This window comes from Poromitra crassiceps (assembly GCF_964638095.1).
Source record: "Poromitra crassiceps genome assembly, chromosome: 4".
Lineage (NCBI taxonomy): Eukaryota > Metazoa > Chordata > Actinopteri > Beryciformes > Melamphaidae > Poromitra > Poromitra crassiceps.
Genome location: NC_139626.1, coordinates 26,019,322 through 26,034,562, shown reverse-complemented (window position 1 = coordinate 26,034,562; position 15,241 = coordinate 26,019,322). Strand labels below are relative to the sequence as shown.

General features: G+C 45.6%; 1 protein-coding gene across 1 annotated transcript in view; it reads left to right on the top strand.

The window, feature by feature from the left end:
• asah2 (N-acylsphingosine amidohydrolase 2) overlaps positions 1–15,241 on the top strand; it is a gene marked incomplete at both ends in the record, with an annotated part of 37,923 nt that overhangs the window by 5,977 nt on the left and 16,705 nt on the right. The window contains 11 exons of the mRNA XM_083635852.1: positions 197–288; positions 2,046–2,130; positions 3,433–3,560; positions 4,188–4,265; positions 4,400–4,520; positions 6,369–6,494; positions 7,536–7,622; positions 9,596–9,700; positions 12,628–12,709; positions 13,339–13,454; positions 14,994–15,088. Of these exons, the coding sequence (XP_083491978.1) occupies positions 197–288; positions 2,046–2,130; positions 3,433–3,560; positions 4,188–4,265; positions 4,400–4,520; positions 6,369–6,494; positions 7,536–7,622; positions 9,596–9,700; positions 12,628–12,709; positions 13,339–13,454; positions 14,994–15,088 (1,115 nt within the window). The remainder of the gene's footprint in view (positions 1–196; positions 289–2,045; positions 2,131–3,432; positions 3,561–4,187; positions 4,266–4,399; positions 4,521–6,368; positions 6,495–7,535; positions 7,623–9,595; positions 9,701–12,627; positions 12,710–13,338; positions 13,455–14,993; positions 15,089–15,241) is intronic.

Genomic DNA, 15,241 nt, shown 5'->3' with positions numbered 1-15,241 from the left:
GCAAACAAAGCAATCAAAATGGCAAACTAGAGGCTTCAAAACACACCGTCTATGGTGTGCACGCACTCATGCACACACACAAACACACACATGTACATCCCTCCCGTGTTCTGCTTTATGAACAATCTCTGACTGCCTGCGTGTGTGTGTATGTGCATGAATGTGTGTGCATGTACGTGCATGTGTGTATGTGCAGGTTCTCCGGGCGCTGCAGGTGAAGTATGGGGAGCTGTATCGTCATGACAACGTGGTTCTGAGCGGAACACACACGCACGCTGGGCTGGCCGGGTACTTTTAATTTGATTAATTTGTATTTATTCAAGGTAGTCAATTGAGAGCGTGAGCCCTCTTTTACGATGATCCAATACAATAACAATAACTCATCACAATCAACACAATGCATAAAAAAAACAAAGCTATGCAAATATGCATAATGCATAATAATAATGCAAAGCAACATTGCAGATCAATACAAACAGGATCACTCCACTGTTACCATATCTTCCAAGCTTAAAGTCGAACTGAACCCGTTCGTCACGTGCGTCGCAGTCCGTTTCAGACTGAAAACATAACTTGTCTGAGATCACAGGTTGAGAGGCGGGTCATAGTAGTATGTCGATGATTTTATTTGACAATTCTGGGGACTGGATTGGGCTTTGGCCAATCCTGGCGTGTTCCGCCTCCAAATCGAGTGGGATTCAGTGTGTTGTGGCGCTCTCCTCGGGAAGAGCCTGCTGACGCGAGGTTAGTGGCTGAGTGGAGCTCAGCGAGCCGCAGGCAGCCCGCTGCCTTCGTGTTGCCGAGCGGAGAGTGCAGCCCGTCAGTCTGGAATCTCTGAGGTGCGACCCCTGACAACCAGGCTCTCAAGCACGCGCCTTTATCGCTTTGCTGTAAATACGATATTCCTGGAATGCGCGTTTTAACGAGCCAATTACATTTCTTTGCATTCTTAGACATTACCGTTTTTGTTTTTGTTCATGTTTCATACAATTGGCCAACTTAGTAGTTAGTTTATGGGATAGGGATTCTGCCAGATAACAGGCACTAGGCGCCGTTTTCTCTTTCTTTTGGAAGAGAAAATTATCCTGAAATGAAGATTTGATTGACAGCTGCCATGTCGTGATATGATTGGTTGAAATGGGGTAGAAATTTCATAGTACTAGGTGATGTCAGCAAACTGTAGATTACTGTTATTAATGAAATCTTGAAAAATGAACTTTTGATGTGAAAAAGTGTGAAAAACTAAAGAAATTCGATTTTCTTTCTTTTTTTGCATACATTATTAAATAGGTGCACTGCATACCCAGGTATTTGAACTAAAAGAAAAGAAAAGTCATTTTTGGGTTCAGCTCGACTTTAAACTGATTGTGTGAAACCAACTGTTTTTATTTATTTAATTAATTAATAAATACATAAACAAACAAACAATACACCATAGTAGGCCTCATCATGTTCTATCCCTGGGCGGACCAGTGGATGACATAGGTGGGGAGTGGAGCGAAATGGGAGGAGGAGAGGGATGTAGAAGAGGCGGGAAAATGCGGGGGGGGGGGGTTGAAATAAACCAGAATATGAGTGGGTTAATTTAAGCATACAGTAAGTGTCAGTAAGTGGCCCGGGATTCTCACAGCCTGTGTTGTGGGTCACATGAACAAAAATGCACTCTTGAAGCTAAATAAATTCAAAACCAACGAGTTAATTATTAAAATTTTTACTTCAATGTAGAACAGTCATTTCTTACACATGAGATTACTTTTAGCCTTTTAGTCATAAAGATTATTGAAAGATATTCCATATTCCAGACTGAAATGTTATAACAGAAGTGGAGTATTGGCCAGAATGACATGAACATTTGGACACTTATTCAGCGGGTATCTTGAATAAAAATAAAAAATTGCAATTCCAGCACGGGCCACACAGGGGGCGCCCGCAGACCGCATGCGGCCCGCGCGCCTAGTTAGTTGCCCAGGTCTGCTCAAAAGTAAAGCATGATCTGTTTCTGTAGAGAGATCCCAGTCCAATCCTACATTTCCTTTTGATCTCAGATACTTCCAGTACACTCTGTTCATGATCACCAGCAAGGGCTACATCAAAGCCTCCATCCAGCCACTGGTGCATGGCATCGTCAGGGTGAGTCAATACGATTCCATTCAATTTCTGATTCGATTTTTACGATTCTATATTGATATTATATATGATATAAATAAAAAAGGTCTAAAAGCAAGTGAGGGATAGGGTTACTCTGGACTCTGGCCATGCTGTGGAAAGGTGAGGCTGAAAAGGTGCGTTTTGAGTCTGTTTTTGAAGATGGAGATGGAGATGGAGTCAGAGCCACGGATAGAGGGTGGGAGGGAGTTCCAGAGCTTGGGAGCAGCAGCAGAGAAGGCTCGGTTGCCAAGGGTGGAATGTTTGGTGCCACTGGATGGAGTCCAGTGTTGGAAGAACACGTGAGGGGGTGTATGGGTGGAGTAGGTCTGTCAGATAAGCAGGGGCCAGACAGCAGGGATTTGTAGGTGAGGAGGAGGATCTTGAAGGTGATGCGATGTTCTAGCAGCTCCTGTCGGCTCCCCCCCCGCACCATCGCCTCTTTCCGTGGCTGTTCAAGTGGCTCCACGCTGTCGTCCTGTCTGGAGGTTTGGGCGTGTTAGGCGGCGTTCACACCCAAAGCGCTTTTTTTCAGTTAGAACGCTACGGAAATCATGTTGAGAGCGCTTCCATTGTGCACAAAACACAGCGCACAGAGCGTTTTTTTTGCGCCTCGTTTTGTTTTCCCCTGCAGTCGCGTGCACTAGAGTTGAGGACACAACGACCACACGGATGGTAGCCAGCTAGTTTTGTCTGTTTGATGTTGTTCACTGTCAACATGACCCCATATCTCAGGAATGCCTTGACGGAATTTCATCAAATTTGCCTCAAACATTAACTTGGCCTCAAGGATGAACTGATTACATTTTGGTGGTCAAAGTTCAAGGTCACTGTGACCTCACGAACGCGATTCCCAAGAATGAACTAATGGCGGAGCCATAAATCCACGGTGTGGTCGTTCTAGTATTCTATTAGCTTTTATCTCTTGTTTTCATTTAGCTGTCTCTTATCTGATACATGTTTTTTGTGATACTTGTTTTTTAGTATAATTATATTTGTGTATGTTATCTTACGTAATATATGCTTTTAGTGTATTCTATTGCAATGTCTATTGTGTTATGTATATTATTGTATTGGACCGCAGGAAGACTAACTGTCGTTTAGGCATCAGCTGATGGGGATCCGTTTTAATAAACAAATAATACAATCCAGCGTACAAAGTGTGTGATTGAGGGGATGAGGTGAATTGGGGTAAAGGTCAGTGGGATATTGACTCCTGGAAATAACTATTTTGTACCCAAACTGTATGACATGAAGCCATGGTAGTAAATCTGTATTTGTTTCCAGAGTATAGACATAGCGCATCGTAACATGAGGCCGGGCCGGATTTACATGAACAGAGGAAATCTGGAAGACAGCAGCCTGAACAGAAGTCCTCACTCCTACCAGAACAACCCAGAGGAGGAGAGGAGCAGGTGAGGAGAGGAGAGGACATTTACCTTTACATTTACAGCAGACAAGGGGAAATAAAACAAAGTAATTTCCAGGTGTAAGGCCTAGTTATTGATTAGTATTGATATTTATCTCTCCAGGTATAAGGCCTAGTTATTGATTAGTATCGGTATTGATCTCTCCAGGTACAAAGCCTTCTACTTATTGATTAGTATCGGTATTGATCTCTCCAGGTATAAGTCATTCTACAGTACTTATTGATTAGTATCGATATCGATCTCTCGAGGTATAAGGACTTCTACTTATTGATATCTCTCCAGGCAAAGGCCTTCTACTTATGTATTAGTATTGCTATTGATTCTACTTATTGATTAGTATTGATATTGATTTCTCCAGGTATGATGCCTTCTACTTATTGTTTAGTATGGATATTGATTTCTCCAGGTATGATGCCTTCTACTTGTTTAGTATGGATATTGATCTCTCGGGGTATAAGGCCTCCTACTTATTTAGTATCAATATTAAAAATGCCTTCTACTTATTGATTAGTATTGATAATGATCTCTCCAGGTATAAGCTCTTCTACGTATTGATCTCTCCAGCTATAAGGCCTTCTACTTATTGATTAGTATTACTATTGATCTGTTCAGGTATAAGGCCAACACAGACAAGCAGGTGGTGGTGCTGAAGTTCACTGATCTGGACGGAGATGGGATTGGCATGCTCAGGTAAATACACACAATAAACTCATGTAATAATAATCTACTTTATTTTTAATAGCCATATTACAGGGGGGGATGGGGCAAGTCATGCGCTCATTACGATGGTGGAACCAATTCTTATTAACCCTGACTTCTGCCAGCTGGTTCGCGGTCCATGCCGTCAGTATGAAGATCACCAATCAGATGGTGAGCAGTGACAACATGGGATACGCCTCCTACCTGCTGGAGCAGGACAAGAACCGAGGGGCGTTACCTGGACAGGTGGGTGAAATGGGCATTACCTGGACAGGTGGGTGAGACGGGAGAGAATATAGAACCCCCATAAAAACCCCATACGCCATTTCCGCCTGACTCGGCACAACGCTGATGAAGGCTACCTGCTGAAACGCGTACGTTGTGCTGCTGTACCTATTAAACGCCTAAAGGACATTATTGAGTGCTGGCCTTTTCTCCCTTTTACGTTTCTACCTTGGCCCTGCACCTTGACTTACTTTATTTTTGGAGTGTGCTCGCTACTGCTGTTGTATAGCGCATGAGCTTGTCATGTGAGACCTCGTGATCTAAAGACCTAAATAAAGACTATTACTATAAATGTAACTCTGTCGAGTTCTGAAATAGTGTTGTCGGGCCGGGGGTACAACAAGGTCACATGGCAGGTCATCGTTTTTAGGGGGTTATATATTCTCTGATGGGCATTACAGGTGGGTGAGATGGGTACTATTAAAGGTGGGTGAGAGGGGTGTTACCTGGACTGTTGGGTGAGATGGGCATTACAGGTGGGTGCGAGGGGCGTTGACTGGACAGGTGGGTGAGACGGGTATACGGGTGGGTGAGAGGGCCGTTACCTGGACAGGTGGGTGAGACAAGCGTGCCCTGGACAGGTGGGTGAGAGGGGCGTGCCCTGGACAGGTGGGTGAGAGGGGCGTGCCCTGGACAGGTGGGTGAGAGGGGCGTGCCCTGGACAGGTGGGTGAGAGGGGCGTGCCCTGGACAGGTGGGTGAGAGGGGCGTGCCCTGGACAGGTGGGTGAGAGGGGCGTGCCCTGGACAGGTGGGTGAGAGGGGCGTGCCCTGGACAGGTGGGTGAGAGGGGCGTGCCCTGGACAGGTGGGTGAGAGGGGCGTTAACCGGTCAGGTGGGTGAGACGGGCATTACAGGTGGACAGGGCCGATTTTACCAACGGGCTTACCGGGGCTGAAGCCCCGGGGCCCGGGACATCAAGGGGCCCAAAAAAAATTTTTGGAAAAAAAAAAAAATTAACTCTCCCTGTAACAAATGCCTCTGGAGAGCGCTCCTTTTCAAAACTTGGGCTTGTCAAGAACAGGATACGGTCTACAATGGGACAAGAAAGGCTCACCCACTTGACATTGATGTCATTGAAAGTGACATTGTTAGAACATTGGACTTCACCACTCTAGTCAAACGCTTTGCCACGGCAAAAGTCAGAAAGAAGACATTTCAGGTACGAACAGACTTGAATACTGCTTGATTGATTTGTGCAATAATTGAATAACCATGTGTGTGTGCACTGTAATAATAACAGCAATAATAAATACTAAATAATAATAATAAAAGTGCTTGTTGTGACATCTCAGTGGCAATGTTTTCTTTCCAATCAGGCTGTTTATGAAAGAACATGATGGCTAAACCTACAGTTTGTGTTTGTAAGTTAGAATGCTGACAGGAGAGCAGGTGGTGACATGAAAGTTAGTGAGAAAAGGAGAAGATACTGAATAATGACATCACAACAGTATAATCCTAATGTTGATTTAAAATGAGATATTCCTTTAAATACGGCTAAAAAAGGTTAAAAAAAACACTCAAATTTTTTTCGGAGGGGGGGGGGGCCTGCAGAGATGAATAGCCCCAGGGCCCATGAAGTGTAAAATCGGCCCTGCAGGTGGATGAGAGCGGCATTAACTGGACTGGTGGGGTAAACACTAAATCAACCAGATGGATCAGTGATGACATGATCAGTTCAGTCAGAAACAGATTAAATTCTGTTAAATTCTGTTGAAACAACAGAAACACAGTCAGCTGTTCACAGCTGACGACCTCCAACATGGCCGCCGGAGGGGACGGAGTTACATCAGCTGTGTTGTGTGTCTCAGGGAGCATTCGTGGCTGGTTTCTCCTCCAGTAACCTGGGAGACGTCAGTCCCAACACCCGAGGGCCACAGTGCATCAACACAGGACTGCCCTGCGACTACCTCAACAGCTCCTGTCCTGTAGGGGGGGTACGTACACGCACACACACACACACACACACACACACACACACACACACACACACTAGGGGTTGCACGACTCTTGATTTTTATGCCTCTGCCGGTGATAGCCAGGCCGGAGGCATTAGGCATTCGGAGTTGTCCGTACATGCGTCCGTCCAATGTTCGTTAACACGATATCTCAGGAACGCCTTGACGAGATTTCATCGAATTTGCCTCAAACGTCGACTTGGACTCAAGGATGAACTGATTAGATTTTGGTGGTCAAAGGTCAAAGTTCAAGGTCACTGTGACCTCACGAACCCCATTTCCAATCTGTTTAACACAATGGGCCCTATCTTTGCAAAAGCGGTAACTTGGCATAACACCTGTAGTAGGGCACCTCGGAGGGCTCCACGCACACCCCCCCCCCTTTTTTTTTCTAGTCTGGATTTTTGGCATCCATAGGACCTCTAAAATAAAGATCTTGATGATCCCAAGAAAAAAGCCTGTCCAAAATGTGCTTTTTTTTCAATGTTTTATTACCCCTATGACACCCACGGGATTGCCGGTGGGAACGCCGGTGAGACTGTCTTTCAGAGACTGTGGCACGCTCATCTTGAGCTAGGGCAAAGGTCAGGATACCATTTGAAAGTAGACAACCTAATTGTTCCAATGGGCCCAAGCATGTCATGCTAGCTTGTCGGGAAGGGGGCTAGATAACGAATGATATAAAGTTAGACAAAATTTTGGTGAGGGAAAAATGGCCATCAACATTTTCCAAATGAAAAGCGGCCTGCTTGTCTCATACCACGCGAAGTGGAAGTAACGTCGACACGTCAGTGCGTCGACTAGTGTATGCAACCCCTAACACACACATACACACATGCACACGCACACACACACACACACACACACACACACACAAACATATACACACAAACATATACTGTACACACACACATGCACACACACACACACACACACACACACACACACACACACACACACACACACACACACACATAGGCTATATGGTTTAGCAGTAAACAGTGAGTGTATGTCTGGCAGACTGAGATGTGTGAGGCATCGGGACCTGGGGAAGATATGTTCGACAGCACCCGTATCATCGGACACAACATCTACAGCAAGGCTAAGGTACCTGACTGTCTGCTTCTCTGTGTGTCTGCTTGTCTTTTTTTCTGATTCCCCTCTCCCATTTTCTGACCCCCCCCCCCCCTTTCTCCCCAATTGTGCTTGGGCAATTTTCCCCATTGCTGCCGCGGACGCTGCTCCACCCTTTGGAGGAGCGCAACCTTTTTTTTCTCCCCCTCTGCACGGCAGACAGGTAGGATGATCCACAAGAGCCTCTGAATGACAGTGGCTCAAAACAACGCTATAACAACCTTTTTATACATCGGTCCACCTGCCTACATTATTCACCTTATTCACCACGCCCACTTTTTCTCTCTTCCGCGTTACACGCAATTGTATTTGTTCTTCCGGTTGAGCGCTAGTTGGCAGCCAATTTCAAAACAAAACGTCACTATAATAATGAATGAAGTTTGGCAACATTCAGAATTAAGCTACACTGCGGCCAACTTCAGTTACATGTTCATAGCGTTACTGCTGCGAGGAGCCGATGGCTGTACCCGGTCAGCATTTAACGTTAGTTACAAAAGCACGTCGACAGTGTTTTCTCACTGCCAGTAGGGTTTGACAGATAGCTAGTCCGACTGGTGTCAGCACAGCCAGCGCTCCCAGTCCTCGCTGCTCGTTAAATATTTCCAATAGGCGTTATTCTGAAACTGGTCACATACAGTATATGTTACGTTCTCACCCAAAAAATATTAAAACTTTAAAACAGTTTGGGGTTTTTTTTTTAGCTTGAAAACAGCTTTTTGGCAAGTCTAAAAATGACTATGGTAGGCATAATCTACTTCCGTGTCTAAAACCGGAAAGACGATTACAAAATGACGTCATGCAGAAGCAATCCTTGTATGGGCAAAGAATAAGGTGAGTAAATTAGTGGCCTTTGCCCCAAAATACTGATGTTCTGTCATTCTGTGGTGTATAGATTTCAGATCTGATGCTTGCAGTGCGCTATAGGGGCAGAAATTGAGGCACATCAAATGACGAGTGTCAAGTTTCGCTCCCTGTGCGTTTCGGGCTTTAGGCTAATGTTACCGCCAATGTGGCTGTCGGCCCCTCCTGCAGAAGTGCGTTGGGGAACCAGTGGTTTTAGCGTCTTCTCCTCTCTAGCTCCTTCTTGTGGCTAGGGAACTTGAGAAAATTACTATTTTTGACTATTTTTCATGAGATGGTGGTGGTTGTAGTGCACTACACAGCTTCAACAAAGTTTTGCACTACGGCCGAAAAAGATGACAATTCACGCATTTTCTAGCATTCTCAATGGGTTGTTAATGGGACTTCCTCACCAACTTTTTGACACCCCACCCCTAAATGCAGCCAAATACCCGTATGTGCGTGTTGGTACCAACATGCCATGCTAGCTTGTTGCAAAGGGGGCTAAATCGGTCTCTACCTCAGAAATTAAACCAACATTCAAAATAATCCTTAAAGGCATATAATATAAACAACCAAAGAGAACACAAACAAGGATAACAATAAATAAGAAAAAGAACAATAAATAAGAAAGTTCCCCTCCCATCCCGAACAGGCGGCCCGACCGACCAGGGGCGGCGCTAGTGCAGCAACCGTAACTCAACCGCAGACACGGCTAATTGTGTCTGTAGGAACATCTGACCAAGCCGGAAGTACCGCTGCCGGGAACTGAACCTGGCTCTCTGCGGTGATAGGAGAGTGCTTTTACCTCTACACTATCCAGACGCAGATTGGGAAGTTTTGTAATGCAACTGTGTGTGTGTGTGTGTGTGTGTGTGTGTGTGTGTGTGTGTGTGTGTGTGTGTGTGTATGTGTGCGTGTGTGCGCGTGTACGCGTGTACGTGTGTACGTGTGTACGTGCATGTGTGCGCATGTGTGTGTGCATGCGTGTGCACGTGTGTGTGTGTGTGTGTGTGTGTGTGTGTGTGCGTGCGTGTGTGTGTGTACGTGCATGTGTGCGCATGTGTGTGCACGTGTGTGCGCGTGCGTGTGTGTGTCCCCTATAGGAGCTGTATGCCAAGGCAGATAAGGAGGTGACTGGTTTCCTTCGTTCTGCCCATCAGTGGGTCAACATGACCGATGAGACGGTTCAGATCAATGCCACACACACAGTCAGTACACACACACACACACACACACACACACACACACACACACACACACACACACACACACACACACACACACACACATTTATATATACAGTATAATATTCAGTGTTGGGGCTCATTACTCAAAACATCACACCAAGGTGAGAAGTGGTGCAGGTTTTGCATGTTGGATTATTAGTGATGTCATAGACATTGTGACATCATCAGTCACCACTCGCCTACTCGATGATTGTATGACATGACATCATCAGTCACATCAATTGATAGTTGTGGGGCATGACATCAGTGGGTATGACATCATCAGTCATGCACGGGAGGTCATTCAATTGTGATGGCCTGCTGTGCGGCGTGCAGCCAGCTTGATTAACGTCACTTGAGTTCATCCAGAATAGGCGGGGGAGGTAAAAGGAGACCCGCCGTGGCCGCGTGCAAATGATGGTGGGCTGAAAAGTAGGCGATGTTTGTATCTCTGCATTCTGGATCAAAGTCAAGGCTAAATATCATGATAATGCAAAAGCGCTGAAAACGTTGCTTCTATTTCCAACATCATCAGTATCTCTCCCAAAATGTCTAATATCACGCCCCTCCCCCCCTCCGCAGCAGGATTGTCAGTATTAAACCGGTCCGTGGTGCAAAAAAGGTTGGGAACCCCTGGGCTATAACGGTGCCGCATCTATGTGCCGACAGACCACAGTGCCGACAGTCTGCAATGCCGATAGCCCACAAGCAGAACCAGCTGAGCGAGGCGCTGTGCGGTGTGTCGGGGGACCGGCTGGAGCTAACCTCTCCCAGCCCCCATGCCTAAACCTAACCTCTCCCACCCCCCATGCCTAAACCTAACCTCCCGCAGACCCTAACCCTAAACTTAACCTCTCCCACCCGCCACGCCTAAACCTATCCTCCCCCAGACCCTAACCCTAAACCTAACCTCTCCCACCCCCCACGCCTAAACCTAACCTCCCCCAGACCCTAACCCTAAACCTAACCTCTCCCACCCCCCACACCTAAACCTAACCTCCCCCAGACCCTATCCCTAAACCTAACCTGTCCCACCCCCACGCCTAAACCTAAACTCCCCCAGACCCTAACCCTAAAGCTAACCTCTCCCACCCCCCACGCCTAAACCTAACGTTGACATTGCGGGCTGTCGGCACTGCGGGTGGTCGGCATAGCGGGTGGACCCCGCTATAACATACACATGTCAAAACATTTGTTTATTTAATAGGGTAGGGATGTGTGAGAATTTAATTCTAGCCTATTTATTGAAATAGGCTAGAATTAAATTCCTATATCAGAACTGTCCACTCGGGTTAAGCTATTGACTATGGTCACACAGAGAAGCGTGGTCTTGCATGCGTGCAATTGCAGGGAAAGAAGTTACTGTATACTGGCCGGCACAACTTTCTCAAAAGTAATTTACTGTTATACACCTAACACCACAGACCTGTATGGTCGGGAATTATGTAGCCTAATAAAACCATTACAAACAAATTCTCATTTTTAAATCAAGGTGTGTGTTTTTTCTGCAATGTAGGCTGTAGTTGAAAATCAACGTGGCATTCTGAAGAGGGGGGAAGAGTGTGTGAGAGTGTTTAGCTGTGCTCTGGCAAAGTGATTAATAGACCTACTAGACATTATGCAAAGTCTGCATTTTGATGAGAGAGGACTTAAAAACCCATTTTGTGGGATGTAACGGAAAAGTTATATAACTGGTAATATAACCAATTACGTTTGGCAGGCAGTAATAAGTAAAGTAATAATATTACTTTTGAAAAGAGTAACGAGTAATGAGTAATATATTACTTTTTTAAAGTAACGTTCCAAACACTGGTAACATCCAGCATGCTAATGATGCCTAACACCATGCAAGAAGAGGAGACAACTTGTATGATGAAAATGTATTTAGCTGGTTGCCAATATTGACTGCATCATCAAAGATGTAGCAAAGTAATAAGTATTACTATTAAAACGAATATGAATTTGCTAAATGACACATACCTTACCTGACAACTTCGAGCTTCAGTTGTTCTGTACTGTGCTTTGTTTACTTCCTATTACGTCCTGTATGCACGAACATCCTTGGCTGATTCAAGTCAGGTGACGCTAGAACGAACATTTGATTAATTTTTGCTATATATAGTAGTCTAGCATTTGCCTGATCAGCGTATGAAATGTAAATTCAGTTTTCATGAAACTATGACCGAGTTGAGGCTGCCAACAAACAGAATCATGTTCAGAAGAAATGTATTTAGTTCATATGACAAAAGCATCTAAACTATTGATGAGGATCGATCGTTTCAAAAACTAAAGCAGATAGCAGCGGCCCTTGGCCCACCACCTACCATGTGAGAAGTAAGTGGTGCAAACATCATCAGCCTATCAGTGTCTGTCATAAATCACTAATGACATCACAACTGCTTATATGACATCACTGATGATTACAATGTCTATGACATCACTGATAATGTCACAATGTGTATGATATCAGTGGGACATCATCAGTGGGTATGACATCAGTCATCACTGGCCCACTCGATGATTGTGGGACAAGACGACATCAGTCACATCACTCGATGATTGTGGGGCATGACATCATCAGCGGATATCAGTCGCCCACAGGACAGACAGATGTCTGTGCCATAACGGACGGATGGACAGACAGACATACTGTATAAAGTCAGTTATAGCGGGTGCACCGCTTAAAAACTGTGATATACTCATCCAAGCTGCTTTGGTTTCAGTTTACTTTGTTACTGTAACCAAATGAAAGGCGACAAAATAGAAGTTTTTAAATTAATAATTAAGCTTCATATCTGTCTAATATCTGTGTGTGTGTGTGTGTGTGTGTGTGTGTGTGTGTGTGTGTGTGTGTGTGTGTGTGTGTGTGTGTGTGTGTGTGTGTGTGTGTGTGTGTGTGTGTGTGTCAGGGCAGGACATGTAAACCAGCTTTGGGTCACAGCTTTGCAGCAGGAACCACGGATGGAGGAGGAGCGCTGAACTTCACCCAGGGTCACTCTACTTTTATTCTGCTGTTATCCTAAACTGTTTGCTTTTTTATGCAGTGTATACATTTGAAAACATTTTAGAGAACAATAAGCTAACAAGACAAACAAACAGGCTCAGACACTGAAGAAAAATCAGTGACATTTAGCATAACAGCATGTGCCTGCAAGAAATATCGTGCACAGGATCCCACGCAAGGGGTCTACGGGAAACCAGTCGGACAAGCCATCTGTTACCCCTAACCTCAGTCACTAGTCATTCTTAACCTGGTCAAAGTAGCCAAAAACGGGTCCCAGATAGATTGAGAACCTTTTAAGCGAGTTGGTTCTCAGGAGTGTACAGGGCGCAGTCGGTAGCGCTGTCGCCTCACAGTTAGAAGGTCCTGAGTTCGATTCTCACCTGGGACACTGTGGGCGCTGTGGTTGTGTTCCCCCCCATATCTTCAGTGCCTACTGCCCAGGTGGGTTATCTCGTCGTAAGGGCCTTTCTCTCTGTGTGGAGTTTGCATGTTCTCCCCGTACCCCCCAGGGGGTTCCTCCGTATATAACCCCCCCACTAAAAACATGCAGAAGATCAGATCGTCATTGTCATCCGACCAGTGACGGTTGTGTACGTGTGTGTGTGTGTGTGTGTAGGTGCTGTGGTAGGCGACCCGTTTTGGGATGGTATCAGAGACGCTCTGCTGGGCGAGCCGTCCAATCAGACGCAAGAATGCCACCGTCCCAAACCCATCCTGTTCAGTACCGGAGAGGTGAGCTCACTTTACTGTAAGGCTGTCGCACTTTACTGTCGGGCTGCCGGGCTGTCACACTTTACTGTCGGGCTGTCACACTTTACTGTAAGGCTGTCACACTTTACTGTAGGGCTGTCACACTTTACTGTAGGGCTGTCGGGCTGTCACTCTTTACTGTAGGGCTGTCACACTTTACTGTAAGGCTGTCACACTTTACTGTAGGGCTGTCGGGCTGTCACTCTTTACTGTAGGGCTGTCACACTTTACTGTAAGGCTGTCACACTTTACTGTAGGGCTGTCACACTTTACTGTCGGGCTGTCACACTTTACTGTAGGGCTGTCATACTTTACTGTAGGGCTGTCACTCTTTACTGTAGGGCTGTCACACTTTACTGTAGGGCTGTCACACGTTACTGTCGGGCTGTCACGCTTTACTGTAAGGCTGTCACACTTTACTGTAAGGCTGTCACACTTTACTGTAGGGCTGTCACACTTTACTGTAAGGCTGTCACACTTTACTGTAGGGCTGTCGGGCTGTCACACTTTACTGTAGGGCTGTCACACTTTACTGTAGGGCTGTCGGGCTGTCACTCTGTAGGCAAAGGTGGTTACGAAATCATCAGCAGAGAGGGAGGGGGAGGGAGGGAGGAGAAGGTGGAAAACAGTTTACTGAGGTTGGAGGCAGAGGACTGGATTTCAGAAATGAAGGAAGTCTTTGCTGTTGAGGCAGCAGAGGTGAAGTTAGAGAGGATAAGGTGGTAGGCAGAGAGATCTTTGGGGTTCTGTGATCTTCTCCATTTCCTTTCAGCTGCCCGAAGCTCTGTTCGATGAGTTCACAGAGATTCAGACAACCAAGGAGCAGGGGGAGAGGATCGAGCAGGCTTAGGTAGGTGTTAGTAGGTGGCACAAGAAATGCCCGTGTTAGTAGGTGGCCGTACTCCTCCTCCTGCCCACCCCTAACACACCACACGATGGCAGTGTCATCTGAAAACCTCTGCAGGTGGCACCTCTCAGAGTTGTACATGAAGTCAGATGTGTATAGAGTGAAGAGAAAAGGAGATAAAACTGTCCCTTGTGGTGCACCTGTACTGCTGACCACAGTCTCTGATGTGCAGCATCCTTGCCTGACATACTGAGGTCTGTCAGTCTATTATCCAGGTCACAAGGCGTGTGGGTCAACTTGCATCCTGGTCAGCTTGGCTGTCAGTAAGAGGGGCTGAATGATGTTGAATGCACAGTTACATGTTACAACACAGGGATAGGATAGTGTGGTAGATGAGCAGGTAGTTAGTCAAAGAGAAGTAACAATAACTTTATTCTCTGGCCTACCCTCGATGGACTCCTGCAGAGAGACTCCCTAGTCTTTGTGCCCAGAGGCTGACACTTTATATCACCACTATCACCACCTCATGACTAGTACTGGCGTGCTTTAATTAAAAAGTCTGTTATCGTGAGTTGAGTGCATATCTTATCATTTTTCATCAGAGTGTTGGGGTGAGTGAATACAACATGTAACATGTCATGTAATGTAATATAACATGTGTTATATTCTGACAGATGAACTGGCCGCTGCCTTGGCATCCCGAGATCGTCGACGTTCAGATCATCACGATCGGCTCTGTGGCTGTTGTAGCTGTTCCTGGAGAGATGACGTAATATTAATATTAATAATAATCATCATAAAATGTTCTCTTTCATTTTCAAAAATATGAACCATAATGTATAGCCTACACTTGTATACATATATAATGTATCCACAAGTGCAGTAAAAACAAAGCATACATTACAAAAACAAATTGAAAAAT